Source organism: Periplaneta americana, chromosome 15 (genome assembly GCF_040183065.1).
Source record: "Periplaneta americana isolate PAMFEO1 chromosome 15, P.americana_PAMFEO1_priV1, whole genome shotgun sequence".
Taxonomy (NCBI): Eukaryota; Metazoa; Arthropoda; class Insecta; order Blattodea; family Blattidae; genus Periplaneta; species Periplaneta americana.
The window spans coordinates 66,831,929-66,859,572 of NC_091131.1; the positions used below are offsets into that span (position 1 = coordinate 66,831,929).

Below are 27,644 nucleotides of genomic sequence, written 5' to 3' on the forward strand. Positions count from 1 at the left end.
GCATCTTTCGGAAACATATTTCATTATGAATTACCTTAAGATTAATACTTTATGATTAATGAACATTATCTCACATCAGTACTGGAAGTATATCTCATACCACTAACTATGTAACAAAAATTAAACTCTCTTTTAAGACAAAAAAGTTAAACTCATGGTTGTAATAATGGCATACAAAAAGTAACACGCAAATTGTAAGCAATGTTGTAGCTCTTGCAGTTATTCCATAGTTATCAAAGTGCAAATTTAACAATTTCTAAAATTTTAGCACTAACAGATTATTTTGCCATATTCCGCAACAAGTTAGTCACCAGAACATGTAATCTGCTTCAATGTCACCCTGCAGGGTTGACAAAATCTATATATAACGTGAAGCATGGAGTACAGGAATATAGGAAACAGCCACTCAAAGTATCATGTGTAGGAAAGTACAAAAAATATCTAAGTTTATTTTCTTTTGTAACAACTAAAACAGCAGTAAGCTTCCAATCATGATTGAAAACATCTGAATATCATGAAAGTGAACACTGATCTCTCGTTATAGGCCATCGCCAGATTAAACACAGGAACATCTTCATAAACTGGTTAACAAGTATGACGAGACCTATTACCAGCTGTTCATACCAGCTGTCATTTGTACTGATGTCACAACAAACATAAACAATGGTAATTAAATGTGTTGATATAGGACAATAAAATAAGTAAAAATAACTGAACTTCTTGGAATGAAACAAGAATCATAGTCAAACTTCTTCGCCAATTAAATCAGCACCATCTGTTGTGGAGACCCATTTGTTTTCCTACAGGAAATACAAAAGGTCTTCCAGTCTGGAGCTTGGTGCCTTGTGGAGAGCTTGCCCCACAAGGAATGCCAGTTTGTGGGCATACTGGCAGGGAGCAGGAACGCGCACAGTTCCCTGAAACACAAATCAGCCAAATTAATCCAGCCAATCCCACAGCTTTGACACCCACACAACTACACCACACAAGACTTACACTCCAGTTGAAGTAGAGATGTGTGAGCTTGTAGGTGAGTCTTTGCAACTTGTCTGGATCCAGCCCCACATTGTCACTGATCACGTTGTATGATGTGGGACTGACAGTGCCCTGCCGCACTGACTGGGACACCAGGAAGAAATCATACCTGAAAACAAGAACCCAAACCGATGAATACCATATTTCAGAATCTTCATCTATAACAATTTTTTTTGGCAATTTTCTTCTCCCACAATTTCAGCATAAATAAAATTGGCCCATAGCTATACCTTCAAAAATTACAAATTCATGACAGACGATAAGTGACTTTGCAATTATTTTTTTAGGCATGGAACTACTACAGGCTCTTGTTTAGTTTCAGTTGAATAAATGCCCATCCTTCAGAACCCAAACAACCACCCCTGAAGAAATTAGTATCCTACACCAATACAGTATTTCAAACAATTCATTTACAACTATTTGGTTAGTAATGTCTAAATCATTTCAAATTTTACAGCCCATTTCCTACCTCTACTTTGTGATATAATGTTTTGAAAACGTTCATGGTATTGGTTCAAGGTTTAAAAAAGAGGGAGAGGAAAATTGTAATAGGGATGTTACATTTCAAACACTGATGTAAATATGAATATAACAGGGAAGGTGCAGAGATGTCGTTTCAAATTGCCCCCATTTTTTGTGCATGTGGCACTCCACCCGTGGCTGTCAGAAGCTTCTTGACAGATTACACTTATTCGGCTTATGAGCACCTCTCCCCTTGGTTTGAAATCCCCACTGAACAGTAAGCAGTGAAGGCTTTGGTTCAGAGTAGAGTTCATCTGCATAGCAACAAGAAGCATTTTGAATTTCTTTTCTATTACATTATAAATTAGAATTAACAAGAATCTAAGTGTCTGAAAACTTTTGACCAGTAGTGTAGTGGAATACTGACAATGAACAATGCATCCTATCATATGTAAGACAAGAAACGCACCTCTCTGGCAGGGTGATGCATTCATCAGCAACAGTACCAGGTGGAGGGTTGTTGTTGCCCAAAAACAGTCTTGTGTTGATTCTCTTTGTCACGACAATGAATGCCATCCTAAATGCCTGGCCGCCATACATCTTCATCAGCTGCTCCTTCAGGAGCTCCACCTCATGTTTAAACACATACGGGATCTGTCCTTCACCCACTCCATCTCGATAGATCACTATTCTTTGTGGCAGTGCTCCTCCATTATACTCCTTGTACTTGTGCAGAGCCTCTGCAAATCAAACAAAATGAAAAATATAAAAATGTTCAACAAATCTGAGTGTTGAAACATTTTATTATACAAAATGAGCCGTGTACGATTGCTCAGCTAGTGGAACATCTTGCTACAGCACCAGTCTCTTCGTCATTCACCATCTTAACATTAACACCACCGATTCCGTGTGCATTTTCCTTACAGTCCTTCCTATTCGCAGCAGGAATTCTGGGTAGTACGGAGAGAGGGAACAGACCTTTCTTGCGAAGTGCCGTGAGGTAAGCTGTACAGGTAACATTACTGCTTGGAGCCATTCAAAAAACTCAGGCTGTAAAGATAATGTTGACTATTTGGATTTAGAAAACAGTCATTGATATATGTAACGTTATTAGTTGAATACACTTGGAGAGTTTCAGTGCGATATGTAAGCTTTCCTAATTAATAGATTCAATGGATTTGCATAGTGAGGTTTGCTTATGATAGGGTTATTACTGATGTTTGAAATAGTATAGACATATTGTGTGGGTAAGACTGACTTTCCCCTCCCTAGGGGTTGCATGACCTTGACGTTGGTGGGAGGGCAGTGAGGTCCAGTGATTCTTTGGGCTATGTCGGCGGTAGCGTAGCTACTGGCAGGGTCTCCCATGCCGGACAGGCCAAAGATGAGAACCCAGACAAAGAAGCAACCCAGAAGAGGATTCCCAACGGTTCTGAAGGTGGAAGAGGATTGAGAATCCCAACAGCGGATGAAGCGGAAGAGGCAATCCACGGGTAGATCAGACTCGTAGCTGTGGTGGAAGCAACTGATCTAGGGGGCGGAAACCCCGAAATCAAGTGACCCGGTCCTCCAGGTTGGGGGTTTGGCATGTGGCTGACAACCCACCCTGTAAAAATCTTATCGTTAGGAAACCTAAATGGCCTCGGAAGGACTGCTCTACTGGACAGGAATCGGATTTGGAGGCGCACATAAGATGTCAAAGACTGAGATGGTTGGGACACGTCACAAGGATGGAAACAACAAGGAAAGTGAAGATTGTCTTCAATAACAATCCAGATGGAACCAGATTAAGAGGAAGACCGAGAACAAGATGGTGGAACTGTGTACGAGTGGATGTGAATAGATTAGGAATAAGGAATTGGAGGGAGTTGGCGATGGATAGAGAAGGATGGAAGAGAGCCATAGAGGAGGTTAAGGCCCACCTGGGCTGTAATACCAAATAAGAAGAAGAAGAAGACTGACTTTCAATTAGTACTAGGCTCCCAAGACATATTAATGTCGGCAAATACAGTTTAGATTACTTGTCGTGGAATTATGTGGATGGTATACTGAGGACCATGGCAGCGGCATATTTGTATTATGGAATAGTTGAGATTGTTTTCGCTACTCATGGGATTTACGTCGCGAGTGAAAATAAGCGAATTCTTGGGCATAATTCTACGTCATATTGGATACAGTTGGTACGTCCAAGAACATTAACTATTGGGATATGAGAGACTTTACATCGTAATAGAAGCATGCTTAGCTTTGCAATAGTGTATTTGTATATAAGTATTCCTTTCCCTCTCTCTGTATCGAATATTGATTTTTGTGAAGTATTGTACAGGTGTGTGCGTATTATATGAATGGCTATAATGAATGTGTGATTCTCTGTCGTGATAGTCACGAAATATATATATCATTGTATGGATTAGGGTTTGTTCTCTATGAATGTGAATTGTGGCACGATATTATACATTAATTCATTGATTTTAGACTATGGATGTTAATAAACACCAAGGAATTACAATCGATGAGACATGGTAAAGCTATATGCAGAACTGTAATGGTATGAAGATTGTTTTCCATGATCGTATTATACGTTAGTCTACTGGAAGAGAACACTGTGAATAGAATCATATTATATGAAGACCAATGGTAGCAGAGGTAGCCATTACGTATAGCTTTCAAACTATTATTATTGTACTTCAATATTTTTCATTGTATCACACACCTTGTTAATCACACATCAATTGAGGAGTGTTTTTGCAGAAGTCAGTAGATGTAGAAATAAAAATTTTACAGAAATTACATTTCTTAATTTAAACACACAAATATTTATTTTACAAGAACAGTTTTCACAGGACGCATTCTTTGTTCTAAGACAATAAAAGTAAGTTTGAAAAATATACGCACTTTTTTTATTACTCATCAGTTTTAGGAGCAATGAATAAGATTTTTTTCAAAAGTCGATAGATAAAGTCTATCTTCATATTAGTCTCATTACAACACCAATAAAATTGAAGAAAATCGTTAGTCTCAACATAGTGACATTCATTTACTACATTATTTCTTTAGTCCCTTCAACGACGCTATAAAAAAGTTCAACTGCATTTATAATGTTAATATTAATAGCAGCAGCAACCTGCACCAAGAAATTCAACTGTACATGAGCACTCGATATTTTATCTCCCAATGTGTAGCAAACATAGGAAGCAAACAAAAATTCCATAAAAAATGCAATAAACATTACTGGTATGTAAGCAGTGTGACAATATCTTATTGCAGCTCTGAAACAAAGGCTCATTCACAATGAAATTAATATCACTTATAGAAAGATGACTTGTTGGAACAAAACCGAAGTTTCATACAATGAATGGGAAATCTACATCACTTACTAGCAATATTGGACGTGAGGTAGTTACTGAGTTCCTCCCCTGAGGTATGTGCAGACACTGCTGAGAAATAACGGCTGAAAGGCTTGTCCAGCGATGCCACCAGAGCTCCATATGACTTGCCCTTGGTGGTTGTATCATGGCAGACATCAAACCCCACAACCATCAGTCCCTGTAGAACAGTGAATGCCAGGATGTAACTTATGCTTACAATGGACCTCACATATGCATTCGTATTAATACTTATTGTCCATAAAAGTTGTGGTTAATTAGTAAATTGCAAGCAATAAATCATTTTCCCACTTCTTTTTCCTTAATGCTACCAGGTTATCTTTCGATATTTCTGGTCTTTTCTCCTGACAGTAGCTTACATGTAAACCCACTTCTGAGGTTGTGATGCCTGGAATTATGTTAACCTATATAACATTACTAATGATTATGTCGTGTCTTAAATCTAAACTTAACCCAAATTCCAGACCAGAATGAACAATTACCTTTGAGGAAATATTCCTGTGCTATGATTGGGGGTCGAATCCAGAACCTCACGAACTGTAGCCAGAAGCTCTGACCATAGGCCATGAGGCTGGTCAGAGGCAAGTACACCATTGAAATGAAACAAATGGTATCGATTTTATAACTAAAATTCACCTGCTGTCCTCATTAACCCCTTTGATGATTTCACAACACTTAAATCAGTTTATTTCAATTGTATATGTAGTTAAAACGTCAGCGTATGTTGGAATCCATAGCTACATGATTGAAGCCACACGATGAAATGTTAGGCCAATATATTGTGCTAAAAAGTGTTTGAATCCCAGCCACTTCAGTCAATTGAAGCCTGTGGTACAGAATGTGGAAAAGCCCACATAAAGCAGTCAGTGTAATGTCATGCATGGATGCTTTCAGTGTTTCAGTTGACTGCAGTTGCAGCCATTCTTTTTTCTTTTTCTTTTCTTTTTTTTTTTTTAGAAAAAAAAATACAATTAAAAATGTAACAATTCGAATGACCCCAATTTCTCATAAAATCAAACAACACATTGGACACTCCAATTTCCTAAAGCATTATATTACATAATACAGTATAACTATTAATGTGTTCGTCAAGGGACTGTGCCTTCAAGTGTAATAAATATGACAGCACCATAGATGGGACATGATTTATGAAATGGGGAAAATAATACAATTTAGACACCACTTCATACAAAGTCCATTAGTTACAGTGCAAAATGCAAATAAGAGCTAGTTTCACATAAAAAAAAAAACAACTTCGATAACTTCACTTGATACACAGCTAGGAGCAACACTAATGTATTTTAAAAGCATATTTACTGCTCCGAGGGCTTCATTTGGAATGGAAACACTTTCCTCTGCAGATTCAATTTCCTCATCACCGTCTTCACCTTGGACAGTAGTGGCAGCATGATCCACAATCATGTCATCAACACAGTGGATTTCTAAGGTCACTAGATCATTGTCAACCGACACAAAATCCTCCAGGTTAACTTCCTTCAACTTCTCCTGCACAGGAGACCAAACCTCGTCATCCATTATGAAAGGAGCATTTATTATGCAATTTTGCACTGCAAACCTACTCCACAGAATTCAAAGAAGACTAAATTTTACACAAATGTACTAACTTTTGAATGTTGAAATCTTTTCATACGAAGGAAAACACAGGTAAGTGCAACTTTCAACAGTGCTGACCAGAGGGTTTTTTTCAGGTTGAGGGTGAAATTTCTTTCTTGCACTCGTGGTGCAGTGACCCTCAGTACAATCACAGCAACATAAACATGCAGAACTTTGCAGAATTGTTTACTAATTTCCGATCTGAAAAAAGTGCTAAAAGTGGGATTTTGAAGTGTTACAAGAGGGTAAAATTACACAGGATTATATGTACATGAAATGTCCGGGACAGTATAAAAAGAGCATAATGAACAAGATAGTGTTATAAGCAGAATCATATTAACGAGATTTCATTGTATTAATATTATACTATCTGAATTGCCAGATGCGTAAATTCTATGCCCATAAATAGTCGATGGATTTGGCTGCAAAAGGGTATCTGTTGGATACAGGAGGGAGAGCCATTAATCCTTCCCATTGAAGGCTTTAAGGAACCAACCTGGACAAATACCCAATGTCCCATCCCTATCTTCCCGTGGTGCAGCTGTTAGTAAGCATAATTTACAAGCTGAACTAAAGGGAGGGGCTACTCATCAATTAGCACTGGTCAGCTTGATGAGTTAATGACTGAATTTGGTATAATTTTCCTCTATTCAATACCTAATTCCCTCTTTACCCTTTCCTATCTAGTCCTCTGACTGAACTCTTACTTTCTTCGACCCCGACGGCATTAGAGCATTCGAGGCCTAGGGGTTCATTTCCCTTTCCTTCCTCCTCTTTCTACTTTTCTGCTCCTAGTGCTGACCTGCTATGGCACTAAAATCGTCCTCCAGTGGCTTAAGGAGGGAAAGCTGGTGATAAACAAGCTCTCCCAGCTAGGTCCAATGGATCCGTCGACCAACAGCAGGTGTGGTCCTCCAGACATTCTGGGGGTTGTATGTGAATGAAGTAGCCACCAAAACGTTAAAATATGGTGTTCACTTAAATCGGCTACAACTTGCCATTTAACCACTCCAATATGAAATGAGTACCATTAAGGTAAAATTATCCGGAGGTAAAATAGTCCCCCAATCAGATCTCCGGGCAGGGACTACTTTAATGGTACAGAATCAACTAAACATCTTACAATGGAATGCTGGTGGTATAACATCAGCCAAGAAGACTGAACTAGCCAATATACTCTCAGATAATAATATAGATATCTTCCTTATTCACGAAGCAAACCTTGATGCTGACCAATTAAAATATTATAATTTTAAAGGTTTTAATATGAAACTGTTACCCAAAGGTAGACAGATCAGTAGCGGAATTCTCGTAGGTACATCAAAGAAATTAATTACAAATTTTCAAATCATATAAGAAATGGATAATCAAGACAAATTAGAACTAATAAGAATTGAAGTATGGAAAAATCAACAATATTTCAAAATCTACAGTGCCTATAATCCACCTAATAATCCCCTTGATCTAACTTTGTTTGATATACAACCTAAAACTATCATAATTGGTGACTTTAACGCCCACTCCCAACTTTGGGGCTACGATAATGTAAACCAACCTGGAAAAATGATCATGGACCTCCTAAATACTACAACCGCAGAACTTGTCTACAGAAAAGAAGATCCCCCTACTTTCATTCATTATTCTGGTTCTGGTACAAATCCAGACTTATTACTAGTAACATCAGATATCCATCACGAAACCAAGAAAAAAATAATTGAAGACCCTGGATCTGGCCATAGAGTCATCATCGCTTCTATCCATCTCCACCAAAACCGAAGAAAAGAACCCTACAATAACAAAACAACATGGAACTTTAAGAAAGCGAATTGGAAACTATTTACAACAGAACTCGACAAATACCTCAAGCTCAACACATCACTAATGGAAAATACAAACTCAGATAGAATGAACAAATATTTCTGTGAATCTCTTCTTAAAATTGCAAAGAAGCACATTCCACGAGGCAAACCAAAAAAATACACCCCATTCTGGACAGAAAACCTGAATTTATTGAAACAAGATAGAGATAAAGCAAGAACCAAAGCAGAACATAGCAAAACACCAGAAGATACTCAAGATTGGAGGAAGAAGACTGCCATTCTTAAAAAAGCAATCATAACAGCAAAAAAGAACAGTTTTAATAAATTTATTGAAAATATTAATTACAGAACCGATAGCGCTAAAACATATAAATTTATGAAGAATATTTCCAATACACAGGAAAATACTAGCCAACCTATTATTCATAATAACAAAACACTAACAGATAGTAGAGATATAGCAAACGCATTTAATAAACACTACTCAAATTCTCACAGATTACATCCCAATATCAAAAAAACTGACAAATTTATCAAAAGAGAATTACATAAAAAGAATAAAAACAATATTACTAGTACAAAACCTGAAATATTTCATCAAAATTTTACTTCCAAAGAATTAAATATAGCTATACAAAATTTAAAAACCAAGAAATCTCCTGACCCCGACAACATTCATTCCGAATTTTTTAAACATCTGGGGGGAAAAAGCCAAGTCTGTACTTTTATCCATTTTCAATTTATCATGGAACACCTCAATTCCTGCAGCTTGGAAAAAAGCAATCACTGTACCAATTCACAAAAAAGGGAAACCTGCTCATGATAATAGTTATCGACCAATAGCACTGTTAAGCATGATAGCAAAAACCATGGAGTCCATGATCTCCAACAGTTTAACTTGGTATTTAGAATCCCAAAATCTTTTATCACCAAGACAAGCCGGCTTTCGACAACTACACTCTACCAATGAACAAGTCATATGCCTTGGTCAAGAAATAAAAGATAGTTTTAACAAGAAAGAAGATACCTTGGCAATATTTATTGACTTTCAGTTAGCATATGACTGTTTGGAGAAATAAATTATTACTAAAACTCCAGAAATTAGGTATCTCCAGCAATATGTTCAGATGGATATCAGAATTCCTTAGTCAAAGATTCATTGCCACTAAATTCAATAACTCACTTTCTAGTTACAGACAAACGTATCGAGGTCTACCTCAGGGCGCTGTACTCAGCACAACTTTATTCAATATTTATATAAATGACTTACCCTCCCTATTAGAGGAATCAAACATGAAAACAGCACTATTTGCAGATGATATAGTTTTGTGGACTTCCGGATCTTACAGACATAGAGACAAAATTCAAAATTCTGCTCTTAAAGCTCTAAATCAACTACATGAATGGAATACATCAAATTTGATGACACTCAATTTAAGCAAAAGTAACTACCAAATATTTTCACTTGGTAAAAAAGAAAGAGAATTCAATATCGAATACAATGGCCAACACCTTCCTAGGACTTATGAATCCAAATATCTTGGAGTTATTTTCGATAGTAAGTTAACATGAAGCAACCATTTGAAATACATTTCTGGAAAAGCTCGTAAAAGATTCTCCCTTCTAAAAAGACTAGCAGGAAAGAAATGGGAGTGCTCTAGGAATACTTTGAACACTACATATAAAATGTTTATACAGCCAGTGCTGACATACTGCGGAGAAATTTTAATTACTTCACCTTTCATAAACGAAATAGAATATGTTCAAAACCAAGCTCTCAGACTCATTACTGGTGGAATCAAAACAACTCCAATAGATTCTATGAGATTCCTCACTAATATTAACAGCATCAAAATGACAATAGAAGAAAAAGCACTGATTCATTATGAAAAACTTATTAGATTACCAGGAAACAATTGGCATTCATACAGTCCTCTCTGAAGATTGAAAACTCAAAAAAGTTTTATATCCATTGTTCAAGAATTAAAACAGAAAATCAATATCCCGAATTTAAAAGAAAACCTACAAATTAAACCAAACCCTTTAACTCTATTAAATATAGAATATAATCTGAATTTAACAGAAGAAATATTAAAATCAGAAGTAAACACTGAAATACTAAAACAACTGTCTTTAGAGACAATATTAGGTACCCTCCACAAAACTGGCTTCATTTATACACTGACGGATCCTTGATCTCCAGAGAACAAGGTGCCGGTGCAGGTGTTACATGCTGTCTCTTCTCACTTTATAGATCTCTTGGGTATGGAACAAGTTTTGATGGAGAAATCATTGCAATAAGTGAAAGTCTCAAGAATCTTCTATGCCACATCAATAAATTTAAAAATGCAGTTATATTGTCAGGCTCCAAAGCAGCTATTCTATCAATAGTCTCTAAACACACACCTTCATCTCAAACAGCAGAAATAACTAAAATGCTCTCTCAATTAATATCACTCAATAAAAGAATTGTATTCCAATGGATACCATCCCATTGTGGAATCCTGGGAAACGAGAATGCGGATGCTTTAGCAAAGAAGGGCAGCACTGCTACTTACAGACCTGTTACTAAATCTACGTATTACTCTGTGAAGAGATTTATTAAATCTACATACTTAGACTTCAACAAACAAAATTTGATAACACAATCCCAAGGGAAAAAATGGAACTCTCTGCATCATAATCCACAGTTAATTCCCAATTTACCACGCAAATCGTCTGTAGCTGCATTTACATTGGCAACAGGCCATGATTGTTTGGCCAAACACCTGCATAAAATTGGAATATATCAGTCCCCTAACTGCCCATTGTGCAACTCAAACCAAGAAATGGATTCAGAACACCTCAAAATCTGTTCTTCAGTGGCTGGCCATGATAATATCTTTGAAATATATTGGAGTGCAAGAGGTCAAATGACTTTATTGTCAAACGCCTGGCATTAGAAAACAACAACAACATAGTCAATGGATTAATAAGAACACTTGAAATTGCAATTGACAGTACAGTATGTCCACAGAAACTTTCCGTGATTATAAACGAGTATAATTTCGTAATGGTGTATATTATAAAATTTATTAGAAAGAATAACAAAAAAATCCTGCTTTTAATATTATAGTATGTCTAACTGCCAGCGGAAATAATAAATTGCAGCAGAAGCAAATAGAAACCGTTGGTATTAGTTCTGTTCATTTAACTACCCTAAAAATTTACTTTCTCCTGCAGGCTTGTTATTTTCCTTACAATCAGCACCTGCTTTTCCTGAGCGCAAAATTCTTGCAGTTCATTGCACAATATGATGAGAAAATTCATCAAGGCCAATGACAGGTTTATCATGCTTTTATTTTTTTGGCATACTAAAATAAAATGATCGTTTTCTAACATGTCTCGAAATTCTTTCTCTATAGTTCTCTCTGACACACCATATGCTGCAGCAGCTCTTTCTTGTAATAATTTTTCAATTGCACGAAGAAAGTTCTAACATGCATCAGAACCATTAGTATAAGGAAATGGTGATGCTTTCAATGTAAACTGAGCTACATTCAAGCATTTCCCTAGCTTGACCATGGCGGTTTTTTATTTTATACTTACTGTGTCACATTCTTCAAATTTAGACTAACAATGTGACAATCATAGAATTTTCTATACTTGAACAGAGCAACAAGCTAAACAACAGCCAGTTCTAGCGTTTTTTATGATACTACCTGCTTACCTGTACCTTCACCTCTTCCAACTCGTTACTGTTTAAGCTTAACAGACAGATTCATCCCAGTATCTATACTATGGATAACTCAAGTTACATGATAGCCATGCTGAAAACTGTTACTAAAAGTCATATTCAGAGATGACACAAACTTGACTGAACTTAACAAGAATGAATAGTAAAGATTGTGTTTACATTTGCTACTGGGTGTCTACTAGTCAAGAAGGTTAAGAAAATGAACAAATTAACATGTGAGTTAGGTCAAGAATGCCAAGAAAAAAAATTTGTATCTAACAGCCAGGATTCAACAATGAAGCAATCTTTCTTCTTGCTTCCCAATATTTGGACGAAAGATCACAAGAGTCTCAGATTCGCAATTGTAAGGTGTTCCATATCCATATCTTCTCCCTTTGTGCATTTACCTTAAGAGAAGTCAATAAGACAATTTGATGATGTTTACCGAGGCAACTGTGACAAGTAGGCCACAGCAGATTTTCGACATAGATTAGGAATTAATTTTATTTAAATCTTCCAATGAATTTTTCTATTTTAAATTTTAGTGTTCCACTACTAAATTGTTTCTACTCAGTCTCTAACAGCAATGAGTACTAGGGCATTTCCTTGGGGGTGAAGACAGTGGACATATAAGACTGACATCCCTACTGCCATTAAATGCTCATTCTCTGTAAAGGTGGGAGCATTAAGCTCTCACCACCCTCTGGGCTGATTTCGCCTGTCATGGAGTTGACTTTACCTTACTACTGAATTGTTGCGATAGTTGGAATTCTCCTTTCTTTAACATGTTTCATAGATCCATAAGAAAATTTGTAGTTTGTTTTAAGAAGATTTTATTCCTTTCTTGGTCAACACATCAGCTCTGTCATTACTGTTCAGGCCACAATGGGCTGGAATCCATTGGAAAACTATGTTGTTTAAATTTTTAATTTGTTTTACCATGCAATGAATTTATTCTAATTTTTTCAATTTTTGGGGATGTAGTCGAATCTATGCCTGGTTTGCAGCTTTAGAATCTGACAGAAAAACTATGTTTTTGCATATGTGTAACCAAACAAATATATTATATAGTGCTGTATAAATGCCTTCAACTTTGCCATCAAAATTTTTTTGTCAACTTTTCTACAGAAAAAAAAAATGGACATAGCCCTACTTCAGAGTCATCTTAATCCATGAGAACCAACTGTGTAAATGTACAGCCAATTTTTTTTGTGGATATCTTTTATTAACTGTTTCTAGAATAAAGGCATGGCTTCTTCAAAATTTATATATCTCTTGTTGAAGATTTCATATTGAACAGTTTTGAATTACTAATTTAAAAATAACGTGATTTCAAGTTTTCTATTGATATTTCTATATTTTCTCTATAAAGAAAGTCAAATTGCTCTTATAATTAAAATACACTCTATCAAGTCACACCACACAATAACAGATAAATGCAGGACAAAGAACCACATTCTTTTATTTTGTTCACAAGCACTTCATACTAGCCATGGCTAATGTAAACATGCCAAGATCAGCAATATATTGAACAGAAGTGACTACTTGGTTTGCTTATTTGCCAAATGGTGCACACAGAAACAAACAGCAGCACTGACAAATTTCTCCCACCCCACTTTTCGGAAAATTTTTTTATTCATTTTTTTAAGCAAAGATTTTGTTTTTCAGTAACAATTTTCCCTTTGACTGTAATGCAGCTATTGTAGGGGGGCAAGGGAAAATTTGTAACTTATTTACAAATGGCTTTTAAGGAACCCGAAGGTTCACTGCCACCCTCACATAAGCCCACCATCGGTCCCTATCCTGTGCAAGATTAATCCAGTCTCTATCATCATATCCCACCTCCCTCAAATCCATTTTAATATTATCCTCCCATCTACGTCTCGGCCTCCCTAAAGATCTTTTTCACTCCAGTCTCCCAACTAACACTATATGCATTTCTGGATTCGCCCATATGTGCTACATGCCCTGCCCATCTCAAACGTCTGGATTTTATGTTCCTAATTATGTCAGGTGAAGAATACAATGCGTGCAGTTCTGCGTTGTGTAACTTTCTCCATTCTCCTGTAACATCATCCTGCTTAGCCCCAAATATTTTCCTAAGCACCTTATTCTCAAACACCCTTAACCTATGTTCCTCTCTCAGAGTGAGAGTCCAAGTTTCACAACCATACAGAACAACCAGCAATGTAACTGTTTTATAAATTCTAACTAAGATTTTTTGACAGCAGACTAGATAAGAGCTTCTCAACCGAATAATAACACATATTTCCCATATTTATTATGTGTTTAATTTGCTACTGTTGCTCCAAGATATTTGAATTTTTCCACCCCTTCGAAGGATAAATCTCCAATTTTTATATTTCCATTTCGTACAATATTCTGGTCACGAGACATAATCATATACTTTGTCTTTTCGGGATTTACTTCCAAACCGATCGCTTTACTTGCTTCAAGTAAAATTTCCGTGTTATTCCTAATCGTTTGTGGATTTTCTCCTAACATATTCACGTCATCCGCATAGACAAGAAGCTGACGTAACCCGTTCAATTCCAAACCCTGCCTGTTATCCTGAACTTTCCTAATGGCATATTCTAAAGCGAAGTTAAAAAGTAAAGATGATAGCGCATCTCCCTGCTTTAGCCCGCAGTGAATTGGAAAAGCATCAGATACAGACTCTGCTGTATGTTTCACTGAGACACATTTTAATTAATCGAACTAGTTTCTTGGGAATACCAAATTCAATAAGAATATCATATAATACTTCCCTCTTAACAGAGTCATATGCCTTTTTGAAATCTATGAACAACTGATGTACTGTACCCTTATATTCCCATTTTTTCTCCATTATCTGTCGAATACAAACAATCTGATCAATAGTCGATCTATTACGCCTAAAACCGCACTGATGATCCCCAATAATTTCATCGACATAGGGAGCTAATCTTCTCAAAAGAATATTGGACAAAATTTTGTAAAACATCAACAAAAGTGATATTCCTCGAAAGTTACCACAGTTGGTTTTGTTCCCCTTCTTAAAAATAGGTACAATTATGGACTCCTTCCATTGTTCTGGTACAATTTCCTTTTCCCAAATAGCAAGTACAAGCTTATAAATTTCGCTATATAATGCACTTCCACCCTCTTGTATTAATTCTGCTGGAATTTGATTCATACCTGGAGACTTGTACTTTTTCAGATTTTCTATCGCAATTTCGACTTCTGAAAGCGTGGGTTCAGGTATAAATGGCTTAGCAGTTTGTATTTCAATTTCGTCCCGATCATTTCTATTTGGCCTATGTACATTTAGTAGTTGCGCAAAATAGTTTTTCCATCTGTTTAGAACTGATAGAGAGTCTGCAAGCAAGTCACCATTCTCATCCTTGATCACGTTTACCCTTGGCTGATATCTGTTCTTAAATTCCTTTATACCCTTACATAAATCTCTAATGTTTTTATTTTTACTATTTGTTTCAACCTCATTCAGTTTTTCCTTCAAGTAATCTCTCTTTTTATTCCTAAGTGTACGACTTGCTAGGGAAAATACGTAGTACTTGGCACCTCTGAGAATGCTTCCTGCACACTACTGAGAGGCATTCTTTATAATACAAGGTAGGAAATGTACACATATGCAGACTCCTGCATCAAAACACTTTTTTTTTTTTTTTTGCATTTTTACAACACTTTCTGTTTATACTCTGTATAATAAGGAAATGAATAATGGATGTTCTTGATCTTTCCATTAATTTGAAAGACATATTAGTCATAATGATTATTTGATCAGTGCATGATAATATCATGCCCTGCAAACCAATCTACTTCAACTCGACAATCTTATGAAATAAATGAGATACATACTCCATGCAGAAACAATAAAAGTATTACTCTCCTACTTACAAAGTGAGAAGTAGAAGAAGAGTTTTAATCCCTTTTCTTAAAGCAGCACGAAGGAATGTACAATTCGCGAAACTTATCAAGGACAAAATTAAGATAAACAATTTGGTTTTTAGTGTAGAGGAGTGCTTAGTAACGTTAAAGGAACCAATTGTAGGCTCAGAAGAAAAGGAAGAAAACAAAAAAATTTTGAAAGAAAAATCAAGAATATCGTATCTGAAGGTGAGGTTAGTGACAAGTGTGGTGAGTGTATGCAAGACAAATGCAAACGTGTCAAACTGAGTGAAAATTTCTGGAAAGCAGGCAGTGATGTCATCTGAAGAAGAAACAGGAGTGATGCGAACTGGTATTTAGCAAGCACAGCAGAACACGACGTCAATGCAAGCAAATGGAAATAGTGGACATCAGATGGGAGCAATTCCGAAGCAAGTGAAGGAAGTAAGATCTAAATTGAGGCTGATGAGAAGTAGACTAATGCAGGTAGGAGGTAGTTCTGGGAGCAGTGATGAAGGAAGAGGGAAAAGCAAGGTGAAAAAACAACATGACTTAAGGAAGTGGTGTGGAGGGGAAATAAATCGTGAGAAAAGAAAACCAAGACCTAAATAAAGTAGCAATGTGGAAAAATTAGCAGTGAAAAGTGCAAATAGAGATGTGGAGTGAGGGGAAATGTGTCATACAGGAGGGGAATCAAGAATTAGAAATATAGTATTTTTGGTATCATAATGGGTGAGGAGTAAGGTTAGTGGAAGAATTGATGACAGACAAGAAAAGACTAGTGGAAGAAATACAATAATAAATTAAAAATAAGTAATGTCCTAAATGACTTGTACGAGAGGCGTGTAAAACGGGGAGTCAGCACTGTATACTAATAATGTGAAGTGCCGCCTCACCAAAAGGTGCATTGCTTAAAGACAAATATATACATTCATTCATACTCTCCTATAAGAAGATCAGGTACTTACACTAAGAGGAATCTCAACAGTCCAAGGTGCACCTCCAATCTTGCAGCATATCTGAATAGCCACCTTTGTTGCAATGGACATCACTCCCTTTGCATTCAGACTCCTTGCAACTATCACCTGTGTCGGTACTGCACAAAACAAAGCTCATTAGTTCATTAATTACTGCAACTGAGAACCACTCAAATTTACAGGCTGTTCTGTACTTACCTGCCCTGTCCACACAGCACTTCTTCTTGATGGCTGAGTAGCGGTCCTGTCGGTTGTTTGTCACAATACACATTATTAATTGAGGATCTTTCCCAGAGATCACTTCCTCCAATGCTTCAACAAATGTTCCTGCACGGTCATCTTGTATATCATAACTGAAAGATAATTAAGGCCAAAAATTACAAACTCTTAAAAAAAAAAAAAAAAAAAAAACTCTAGCCTTGTACAAAACAATTTATAAAATTGTTTTCGCATGAACAAATGAATATTACACAAATGTAAACCCTTTTTTGTGGTATACATATATCAATTTATTAAAAAGAACAGTTAACATTGTTACATATTTGAAACATTTCTTTATGGGGACACAAAACTCTTTATTTGTTTGCCTTTAGGACACAAAAATAAATACAGGAAGAGAGAAACCTGAAAATTAATCCATTTCTCTCTCAGTCAATTTCATCAACTTTATGAGAAATATTTATGACGAAATTAATTTTTATGCTATGCTTCGTCCACTTCCAAACTAATCTATGAAAATGTTCTCATTCGTTCAAATTGAGTAATATTATCTACCACAAAGCTTATTTAAATTTACTTATTAAACTTTTTTTTAAACTTATCACAGATGAAATGTACTGCTGACATACTTCTACTGTATAAGATATGCTGCTTACATTTCAATGTGTATACACAAAACTTAGCATATCAAACAAGAACTTCAAGACTTACAAATATGGCTGTGGAATAACAAAGCGCATGCCCTGTGCTGCACGGACCAAAGTAGTCACAAAGTTCTGTGCATCCCGCTTCAATCGGTTAGGGCAAACAACCACCCAACTGTTCAGAGATGGGATCACAAGCATGGGATTACCTGCAAAGTGACGAATCATAAGGTTACAATATGGCACAACCAGTCCAATGTGAATCAGCAACAAATCCTTCTGTTCACTTACTGCGCAGCTCCCTTGTCCAGTCAGTCTGGGCACCAGCATCATACTTCACCTCCTGTCCAGGACGTCCCCCCTGCATTATCTTCTCCTGTGGGAGCACACGTCCCTGAAACTCTACCAGTTTCTCTGCAAGTCTCATGTTCCACTCACGCAGGTCAGTTTGTATCTGTAACAACACACTCCTGTAAGAATAAACAGTCCCAGTGGTTGAATTATGAATGATTTATTTCTTGTTAATTTAAGTAGACCTATAGTGTATTCCATATAATGTGAAATTAAAGGTATCAAAACTGTTCAACATCAACGCACTGAACAAAAATACTTAAAGGAATAATATAGGATTTCGAGGCAGCAAAGGCATTTTCTTCAATTCCAAACATATACACTTTATTATTTCAATTGCCATTCTGTAGTATCATGGAAATGAAGAAACTTACCCATCTATTCCATTCTGATGTACTGAACTGGATAAGTCAAAAACAAATATCTTTGAAACAACTGTACAGTGTTGAATTCAGGAGGGTGATCATAGAGTTCTCCCCCGGCTCTATTTATTGTATTCCTACCAAAACCCAATGATGCCTCTAATCTAATTCGATTTTTAAATTTTCGTCACAATTCTGATTTAGCCTGCCATTTTAAGAATGCGACAACAATCGACATGTTGTGCATTATAATTTGTAACAACGATTCTCCAGACTCCTACCATTAACAGTTGAATAAGAACAAGGAAAGATTTCGTGTGCTATGTCAGGTCCGGGGAAAGAAAAAAAAAAAACAAGTGTATTTAGACTTTTTACGTAAGGGACAATTGCGCAAAATAGACAAAATCATCAAACTCAGAAGAAAAAAGCAATAAATTGGATGAAGACAGTGTAACTGTTTGTGAAGTAGGGCTGGTTATAAATTCAGAGGGAAAAAGTGATAATGTAAGTAGTGAAAACATTTCTGTTGGTGAAAAAGTGATTAATCAGTTAGCAAAAGTTAATAAAAATTAATGTGAAAGTGACATCGGAGAAAAGAAAAATGGCAAATGTGAAATACAACAAGAAATAGTAGGCAAAATATGGCTCATTTTATTATGACATTTGAAACAGCGCTTTCTGTAACCTGTTAACCTCGTATCTTATATTCTTCAGTCAAACACTGGGTACAAATATCTAAAAGAGCTTTGTAGGTATTTGTTTGTAGTGCTTGTCAGTTTCTTCAGCCACAGCAGAATTTTTCAGCGCAATGAATCGCATTTGCACAAGACTCCAAAATCGAATAGGGCAAGAGGCACTTAATGTATGCATGAAAATTTGTACTGAAGGACCTGAGGAATTACCCACCAATTTCATCGAGGAAGTGATTGACTTCTATACCAGGCAAAAATTTCAGCAAATAAGAATATTGTAAAGGTAAAGTACAAGCTTCAAATTCATTATTATTTGCATGAATATTTGTGTACTCATTGGAACTTTTTATTTTAGAGTCCTAAAATACTACTTAAAAACCTTTTATAGTGAACAAAGGAGAAATATGCGAACCTCAACATAAAAAATGCCTATAATTAGCAACTTACAATATGAAATTTTAAACCAATATAAATACTCAAATAGTCCCTGCAACAAATGTTTTTACAATTGAGGAGCATTTTTGCAAAAGTCGATAGATGCAGAGATTTTCGAAAGTGAGTTACATATGGATATCTTATGTTTTCTACCTCCGGAATCGATCTATGAAATCAGATTTACCAAAACTTGATTCATACCGTATGTAGAGACTACCAAACCTTCCAGGTTTTTTTCAAAACTCGATAGATCCTGTCACTTAGTGTAATTTCTGTAAAATCTTGATTTCTGCATCTATCAACTTTTGCAAAAACGCTCTCAATTGCTCTTCAAAATTTTCAACTCCTCTTGGGGAATCATACCCCCCCCCCAAAGCAAATTAACTGGATAGAACATGCAACTGTTGTTTGACCCAAATGATTTAAAGAGAGATTAAAGCAATCAAATTATGCAACTTTATACTCACTTTTGGGTTGCCTATTCAATTATCCTGAACAGGAAGCAAAATTAACCCAATTAATAGACAACACCACTTCCTTCTGCTTTGAGGAAGATGAAAAACAAAATCGAATTACTGTGCATACTTACTGCTTGTTCTCGCAAGAGGCGTCTGTTGAAGTTGTTCAGTCTATCAATTCGGCTTTCTGGACCAACACGGGTATGCTCTGCCAGAGCCTTCATCAAATTGAAATTGCCCCTCATCTCATCAGTCAAGCCTGTCATGCGGCACAGCTCAGGTACCAAGTACACAAGCTCAGCCATACCTGCTCGACGTTCCCGTGGCTTGGTGCGTGTCACTAGCATCGGCTGGTCACGACTCTGAATCCTCTTCTGGTATTTCTACAACACTCCACTCATGTCAATTACCATATTTGAGAAGTATGTTACGTAAAATTTTCATATATTATCATTAAATATGATTATTTTCTTAATAAAAAATTTTTACATATAGTTCAATTCTGTATATGATACACTTAATTGGTAGCTGTATCAATCCTCATCTTGAGAAAATACATCCAAAAGGATAACACTCTAAAGCAGAGTGTCAGCATGTGTGCATCTTCGGCGTCTGCAGACAATATGTGTGCAGATGTGTGACAACTAGAACCAGTAAGTATTAACTGCAGTTGCCGTGTATCATTAATTTGCATAAAAAGTTGGTTTTGATATTTAATCATAACCTACTGTATTAAAATCGTTACAAACGACCGAAAAATAAGGGTTTGTGCAACATGTCATGAGCTGTTGTTTAGGACTTGCACCTCTTTGTGTTTTTCGAAAGTCACTATTTTTAATGTAATTTTAATTATTATGAAAATTCAGAATTTTTCCAGTGTGAAACATATGGTTTTAAAATGTGTATTGCTATTTTATATGAAAAAATGTTTACAATGGCCTTCACAGATGATGTGCAGCTGTCAAAAGAAAAAGTGGCCACTCTAAACTAAATTCCCTTCAGATATCTCCACTACAATTCAGAGATAGGCAATGTTACATGTTGTTGGACCACGTTTCCTGATGATATCTACAGTTATAATTAAAGTAATTTACGTGTTACTGTGGTATGTAATTGTAACGTTTCAGGCTGGTAATCGTGAGGTTGTGCATTCAAACGCAACCTAGTGCTTATTATGTTTTTTAGTAGAGAGAGAGGAAATAGTATTTCTCAGTATCCAAATTCGAAACGAGGTTTGCAAAAGAAAATTCAGCCTTCAAACTAGAAAATCACCATAATGCACTACACTAGCATATGTAGTAATGGGGAAAAAATGGTTAGGTTTCACCCTTAGGGTATTAAGTAAGCTGATCCGGACTACATGATGACTACACACGTCATGGAATACACAATATTTAATAAGACGAGATCCTCAAAAGAATGTATACCTATGTAGCTCATAGTGTTATCAACATATCATTTTCATGCCAAATCATAAAATTTGACACTACAGGGGAATAATAGGAAGACTTACGCAGATCATTTTTTTCATTTTCCAGTAAACTATATTAACTTTTAAATCTTTAAATGTTTTCTGTGATCCTGTAATTCATAAGACAGCTGTAATATCTTGAAGTAAAATAAGTAACAACACAGATTTACTTTTTGAATTCAGATAAATTTTCCCCATTTTCTGCTGTCAGTATTTCTTTGAATGTGTTTAATTGACTATGCAATTTACTCCAATGTCTGTTATGCATTACCTATTTATCTATTATTCTCCCTCACACACAAGCTGCTCGGATGGGCCCATTGTACTACACAGGATGGAATAGTGTGCATGTCCTAAGGACCCAACATACAGATCCTGTTGCACACGAGTTACTGTTATGCTTTATATTCTATATGCATATTGCCACAAGGCATAGGTAATTCATTTGTGGCAAAAACCTAAGTCTCCTCATTTTTCCCCTTGCAGTCATTTACAAATATAAAACGATATACACAATCTAACAGCAAGTCTTACCTGATAGAAATAATCAATGTAAGAAATCTGCTCTCCATTACGAAGCGTGAATTTGCTACTTGGTGTGGTATCAAAATCCACATCATCCACACGATATGTGTGGTTGTTGTAATCTGTGAGGATAACCGACCCAATGATGGCCTGCTTGAACAAGTTCTGCAACACAAAGCACATATAACTCCAGGAGTGGTAAGCACAATAAGCCTCAGGCTGCAGTGCAAGCCTTTGGATTTCTCCTCCATAAAAAAGGGAAGAGGGGAAGGTTTCAACTTCGAAATACTAAAACTCTTAAGGGGGAGGAGGGGGGGGGGCGATGAAAAGCACAAACTCCTCATCACATCTGTTCTATGGGGAGAGAGGGGGGGAAAAAAAAGGTATGCACCTTTCACCAACTTCAACTAACTTAGTTATGTTACCTTTTCTTTGGTTCTCTGAAGATTAAGTCAATGCTTGCACTCCATTTCAACTGTTATAAAAATTTTACATCACATCCCCATATTCGAATATTTCATAAAAATTAAAAGCTTACAATGGACATACGGAAATTTGTAGGAAAGTACAGAAAAAAAAAGTAAGACAAAAAAATGTTTACTGGTAAATGTAATGTGCAGCCACAAAGCAGATGCTGATATACCAAGGGCTGTAGCGACCTCATTAGCTTTTATTTGTTGTATAAAAGAATACATAGCTTGTGTAACCATGGAAAAGAAAATCTTTCAGATGGTATACAGAAAAATACAGAGTGTCGTTTAAAAATGTTTCTGATAACATCACAACTCACATAAAAATGATACCAAGAATAGTTTGTTTTTGTGAAAAAGTGTCTTTTAAAGTATATTGTTTGACATGTCCGAGCGTTTATCGAAAAAGATTTTCAATTAGCTGTAGCAGAAAATATGCGTGACTTTTGAAATGCACTGTATATATACATATAAAAATGAAGTCAAAATTGCATACAACATAATTTTAAGTGCAAAAAATAATAAAACATTATAAAAAATGCCCATTATGATTTTACATTATTTAAGATAATTGTTAAAAATGAAATGCATCAAATATGTGGATATTTCTCCCCGAAATTTTGTAGGGAACAGTGAGATGCGTCCATAACACTGTAGCACCTAATATATGCATAAATAAGTAATTAATATTGCTTTCCCTGTATTGTTTCCTCGCATTTATCGTTTTTTGGTCTTTGTTCCCGTACAAAATGATGGCTCAAGGTTTCACTTTATTCTAATAGTGGACCTTTATCACGTTAAAACCAAGCTGATATAGCTCAGTGGTTATCAAGTAGAGCATTCGACTGCAGATCAAGAGGTCCCCAGTTCCAACCCATGTGCCCCCTAATTTTTATAACTATATTTAATTCTTAATAATTTCATATAAATAAAAACTAAAATAGTGGTTGAAGCAATTTAATTTATATTGTGTTTCTTAAATAATAACTGTTTCAAAAGTAGACATGCCATTGTTTGAGCTGCTTTATTAATCAGCTGTGATTCCTTCCATATAACATCTGGTGGGAAACAATTGCCAATCAGCACAAACAGTTGAAAGTGTTAAAAATTCTTTTCACATTAATGTTAAAAGTATTTTTCACATGCTACCATAATATAGTAAATATTTAACAAATTTTCCTAACATTAAAAAATTTACTTTTAAGAATGGCCGTCTAAAAATTTCTTACAGTGGAGCACCAAGGAACTATTTAAATCATAAAATTCAGAAACAAGTGATCATTGCAATAAGCTCAACATATGTATGTGGTTCAACTCATTTTAGCTCAACTATATGTTCATCATTCATCAATAACAGCCCATATTACTTCTTGTCTCCATCTGCATATAATAAATATTACTTACTCGGTAATTCCGTTCACCACGTTGCACACATTCAGTGAGCAGGTCCAGTACAGTGTCTTGTCTCATCACTTTGTGTGTGATTTCTGAACACAACAAGATCTCCTTTTCATGCTGACGGATTGACGTCACATAGCCAGGCCAAAGCTCTAACTTGAACTGATCAATGAGTATCTGCAACAAACAAGTTCACAATTATTAAGCAGCACAATCTTTTCTTCTAACAAAAGCAAATGAAATCTTTTTTTAGAAACTAAAATAAAGCACTCACCAACACATGTTCAAGATAACTGTTTGTAATCTAAAGCCAGCAACAGATTTGTAACATTTAGTTGTAAAGTAATGATCGTGTAAATGTTACATTATAGCAGTAGATTTCATTCAAAACAAGCATTCACTTGCAACTACATATTTTTAATGTGCACTGTAATGTCGGATTTGTAACTAACGCTGATGCATTTATTATAATACACCAAATTGTTAAAAAGAAAGGTGGTGGCAAATTCAGCTATGTCATCACCTTCTAAACTTGCATCAGGCCATGGCCTGTTATGGACCATCCATCCAGCAACTGTATTTTCGAGCCTTGAAAGCAATTTTATGTCCTTTGGTTGCTAGCCATCCTATCGCTGTGACTCAGTCTTATGAGCCTCATTAATTGGTAACAGGTTGCAGACTCAGCTATGTAACAATCGAAATAAATACATCAGAGCACATTTAATGTGCTCTTTAAAAAACCAAGAAATAAGCAGACAATACAGAAATTTTGCATGTTATCACTTTTAACAACAGCAGGCATATAAGATATTCTACGTCACTGTTGAACCTCATTTAAAGGCTATAAATTTCAAGCTGGACATGACAAGACTAAAAGAAGACATTGAGGTAACTTTCATGAAATTTGTGTCTTTCTATATTTCAATGATTTGATTACATTTTTAAGAAAAATACTGAATACAGTTCTTCCCTGGCAACGTTTTTCATTAGCTAATTTAAATGTTGGAAGGTTTTTTTTGGATCTCATGACATTATGATATATGGATCATATGCAAAGACAAAGAAGGCAGAAAATAGGATAGATTGGAGAAAGCTGGGTTTGCGTGAAAGATCTGTCCTTGGGAAGAACATTGAACGAATGAATTAGAACAATTTTGTTTCTGAATTTTTCTACAAATCCCAATCTCTTCTCATTACCCAACTGCATATTAGTATTTCACTGATGCACATGCACTCACTGCAATCACAACATACATCACGTAAAATAATCAGACTGTATGCTTGCTGTTCTACACAAAAATCTGTACAGATCTGCAATGTAAGTCAAGGCAATTTACTAAAAAACAGCCAGCCATATGGAGCACAGCTTGTTACAATGCTCTGCTCCTCTTGAACATGTAAGCTCAATGTTATATTACAACTTACAATAGCACTCACCTTAGCTTTAGCATCAAAGAAGTTGCGTCCCACAAGCTGCAGCTGAAGGTGGCCAAGGGCCTTCCGCATGAGAATATTGAAGAATTGCAAGTAGTGGTAATCACCCACTGCAAGATCACCCACAAGGCGCACAGTGATGCGAATTGCAGTTTCATCTGATGCTCTCGTGGAGAACAGTTCCAATGGCTGAAACAAGTTAATGAAAATAAGAGCACTACTCCTCTCAACTGTGTGTAGATTAGCAAGTTTAACAAGTTAATTCCACGTACGTCTGGGTTAAGTCTGTGACTGGTGAACATCATGGTACCATCAAAGATGTAGCCTCCAAGAACTGCCTTGTGATTACGCAGTAATCCTTTACGGATAGGTGTGCGGTCTTCCTCAGGTGCAAAATCCACTCTGTACTGATATAGGCACCAGTTAGTATGAGTCTCCAGTTTGAAGTAGTTTGCCATCAGTTTCACAGCACGTCCAGATGATCCTGCCATATACACAAGCAAAACACTTCATTCCTTGACACACTACACTACTCTATATCAGGACTGTCAGTGGACAGAAACCTGAACACATGTTCCAACATCACTTTGTTGACAAGTAATGCCATCTATGAGCTCAACCAAAAAGTACCAAGATATTGCTAGTGTGTCAACAATGAATTTAAAAATATATATACATTCGACATTTCAGATTCATCTGAGACAAAACCACCTAATCACATTATTTTCATAACATTACATTCAAAGACTCTGTTAGTCAACATAGATTACTGTAGACAGCTTCATTGTCCTTCCTGAAAATGTCATTTTTATTCACGAAGCAGAAGTATTTATTTTTTTTATCTATGAAAAACATTAGGTTTGGATAATATATATTGAGAAAAACAAGACCAATATGATCCAGTCTGTGCTTTGTCCAATTGGTTTTTATTGCTGCAGTCTCACCTTGTTTGGAATCCAATTTTACAGGACGGGTGCGAATAATGTCAACATTCACTTGTCGTCGACCACGCAATGCTCCACGGCCAGCTGGTCCTCCATTACCATTTCCACCATTGTCACCACCTGCTGATAGAGATCGAAATATACACAAGCTGTTCAATTTAAGCTTTGTTTCCAGTAAACTATTCTCACTATGAAGATGCTTCTTGTATTTACATTCCACAAGCAGACACACAAAGAATTAACTTTTATTTAACAACCTTCCTCAATAACCAGAAAGTAATTACATGATGGATAGTGAAAATTTAATATGCCTAAAAAAAGTTACATGAAATGTAAGAAAAATAATCTGAACTACTATAGAACAATTGATGAGGTCTCTTGTAGTACTACAAGAACCATTTTCAGAGTGACTTATCACAGAAGATGAGTGTAGAAAAAAATACACCCTCTCTGTAACTGAAAGTATGTCATCAAGAACTGGTGAACTTAGTTCATAGAAAAAATTATCTAGGAAGCTTGCAGAATCAAATTATAGCATATGTTCAGCAAAAATGAACAAGTAATGCAACAGGAAATTGGAATATACGCATGGAAACTTCAAAATAAGGGAATGCTCTACCGATGCAAAAATATTTGGCAGTTAATGCAGCAGACACTTTTATAGCCAATAGCCTCCAGCATTGTCAATAGAGCAGCTGAAGCACAAAAATTTAATACAAATGCTTATGATCCTTATTCATTAATTTCTTTCACTACCAATGGCATATGTATTTGTGAAATTAAAACTATACCTTATAAATTTCTCTAACAATTCGTGCATGGTATATGGGAATCAACTGTGTGCCAAGATTTGGTAAAGAATGTTTTGATACTGTGTTCGAAGTTGCTGTTGTCAACACTCATGGAACCTAGATTTTCTCCATTCTCCTACAAGCATCCCACTAATAATTTGTAAGCTGACAAAACATTCTCATGTGGGCAGATTAAAAAAAGTTTTTTTTTTTCTTCCACCAAATTAATAATGTCAAAACAAGTGCTTGTACAAATTTTGACCACTCGAACACAATTATGAGGGCCATAAAAAAATTAAGTTTCTCTGGAGCTGTTTACAGAAAGAAAACACAATTTCATTGGAAAAATTTATTCTAACAGATACAACAACTGTTGAGCTATTTTTCAACATATTTACCACTGAAACTGAAACATTCGTCATACCATTGGATCGACAGAGAGGTGCAGAACCTCCTAAATTAATAACACTGCTAGCAATCTCATACAAGTTCAGATCGAGGTAAGTGTTAACAGGAAAGAGAAGAGGAGGACTACAAGAGAAAATGAATTTCA

The 27,644-nt window shown here is 35.9% G+C and overlaps 1 protein-coding gene across 3 annotated transcripts in view; it reads right to left on the reverse strand.

Annotated features, from left to right (window-relative positions):
* Positions 1-421: 421 nt before the first annotated feature.
* Positions 422-27,644, reverse strand: part of LOC138715071 (piwi-like protein Siwi) — a 38,580-nt gene continuing 11,357 nt past the window's right edge. For 2 of the 3 annotated variants that reach the window (XM_069847553.1, XM_069847555.1), the window contains exons 4-17: positions 26,301-26,423; positions 25,629-25,840; positions 25,360-25,545; positions 23,929-24,099; positions 22,064-22,219; positions 20,190-20,441; positions 18,052-18,214; positions 17,828-17,969; positions 17,096-17,250; positions 16,889-17,016; positions 4,875-5,043; positions 1,967-2,237; positions 997-1,144; positions 422-917 (exon numbers count right to left, since the gene is read on the reverse strand). In XM_069847553.1, coding sequence (XP_069703654.1) covers positions 801-917; positions 997-1,144; positions 1,967-2,237; positions 4,875-5,043; positions 16,889-17,016; positions 17,096-17,250; positions 17,828-17,969; positions 18,052-18,214; positions 20,190-20,441; positions 22,064-22,219; positions 23,929-24,099; positions 25,360-25,545; positions 25,629-25,840; positions 26,301-26,423 — 2,393 coding nt within the window. In that variant the 3' untranslated portion in view covers positions 422-800. The remainder of the gene's footprint in view (positions 918-996; positions 1,145-1,966; positions 2,238-4,874; positions 5,044-16,888; positions 17,017-17,095; positions 17,251-17,827; positions 17,970-18,051; positions 18,215-20,189; positions 20,442-22,063; positions 22,220-23,928; positions 24,100-25,359; positions 25,546-25,628; positions 25,841-26,300; positions 26,424-27,644) is intronic. The other variant, XM_069847556.1, reaches the window with a different exon arrangement.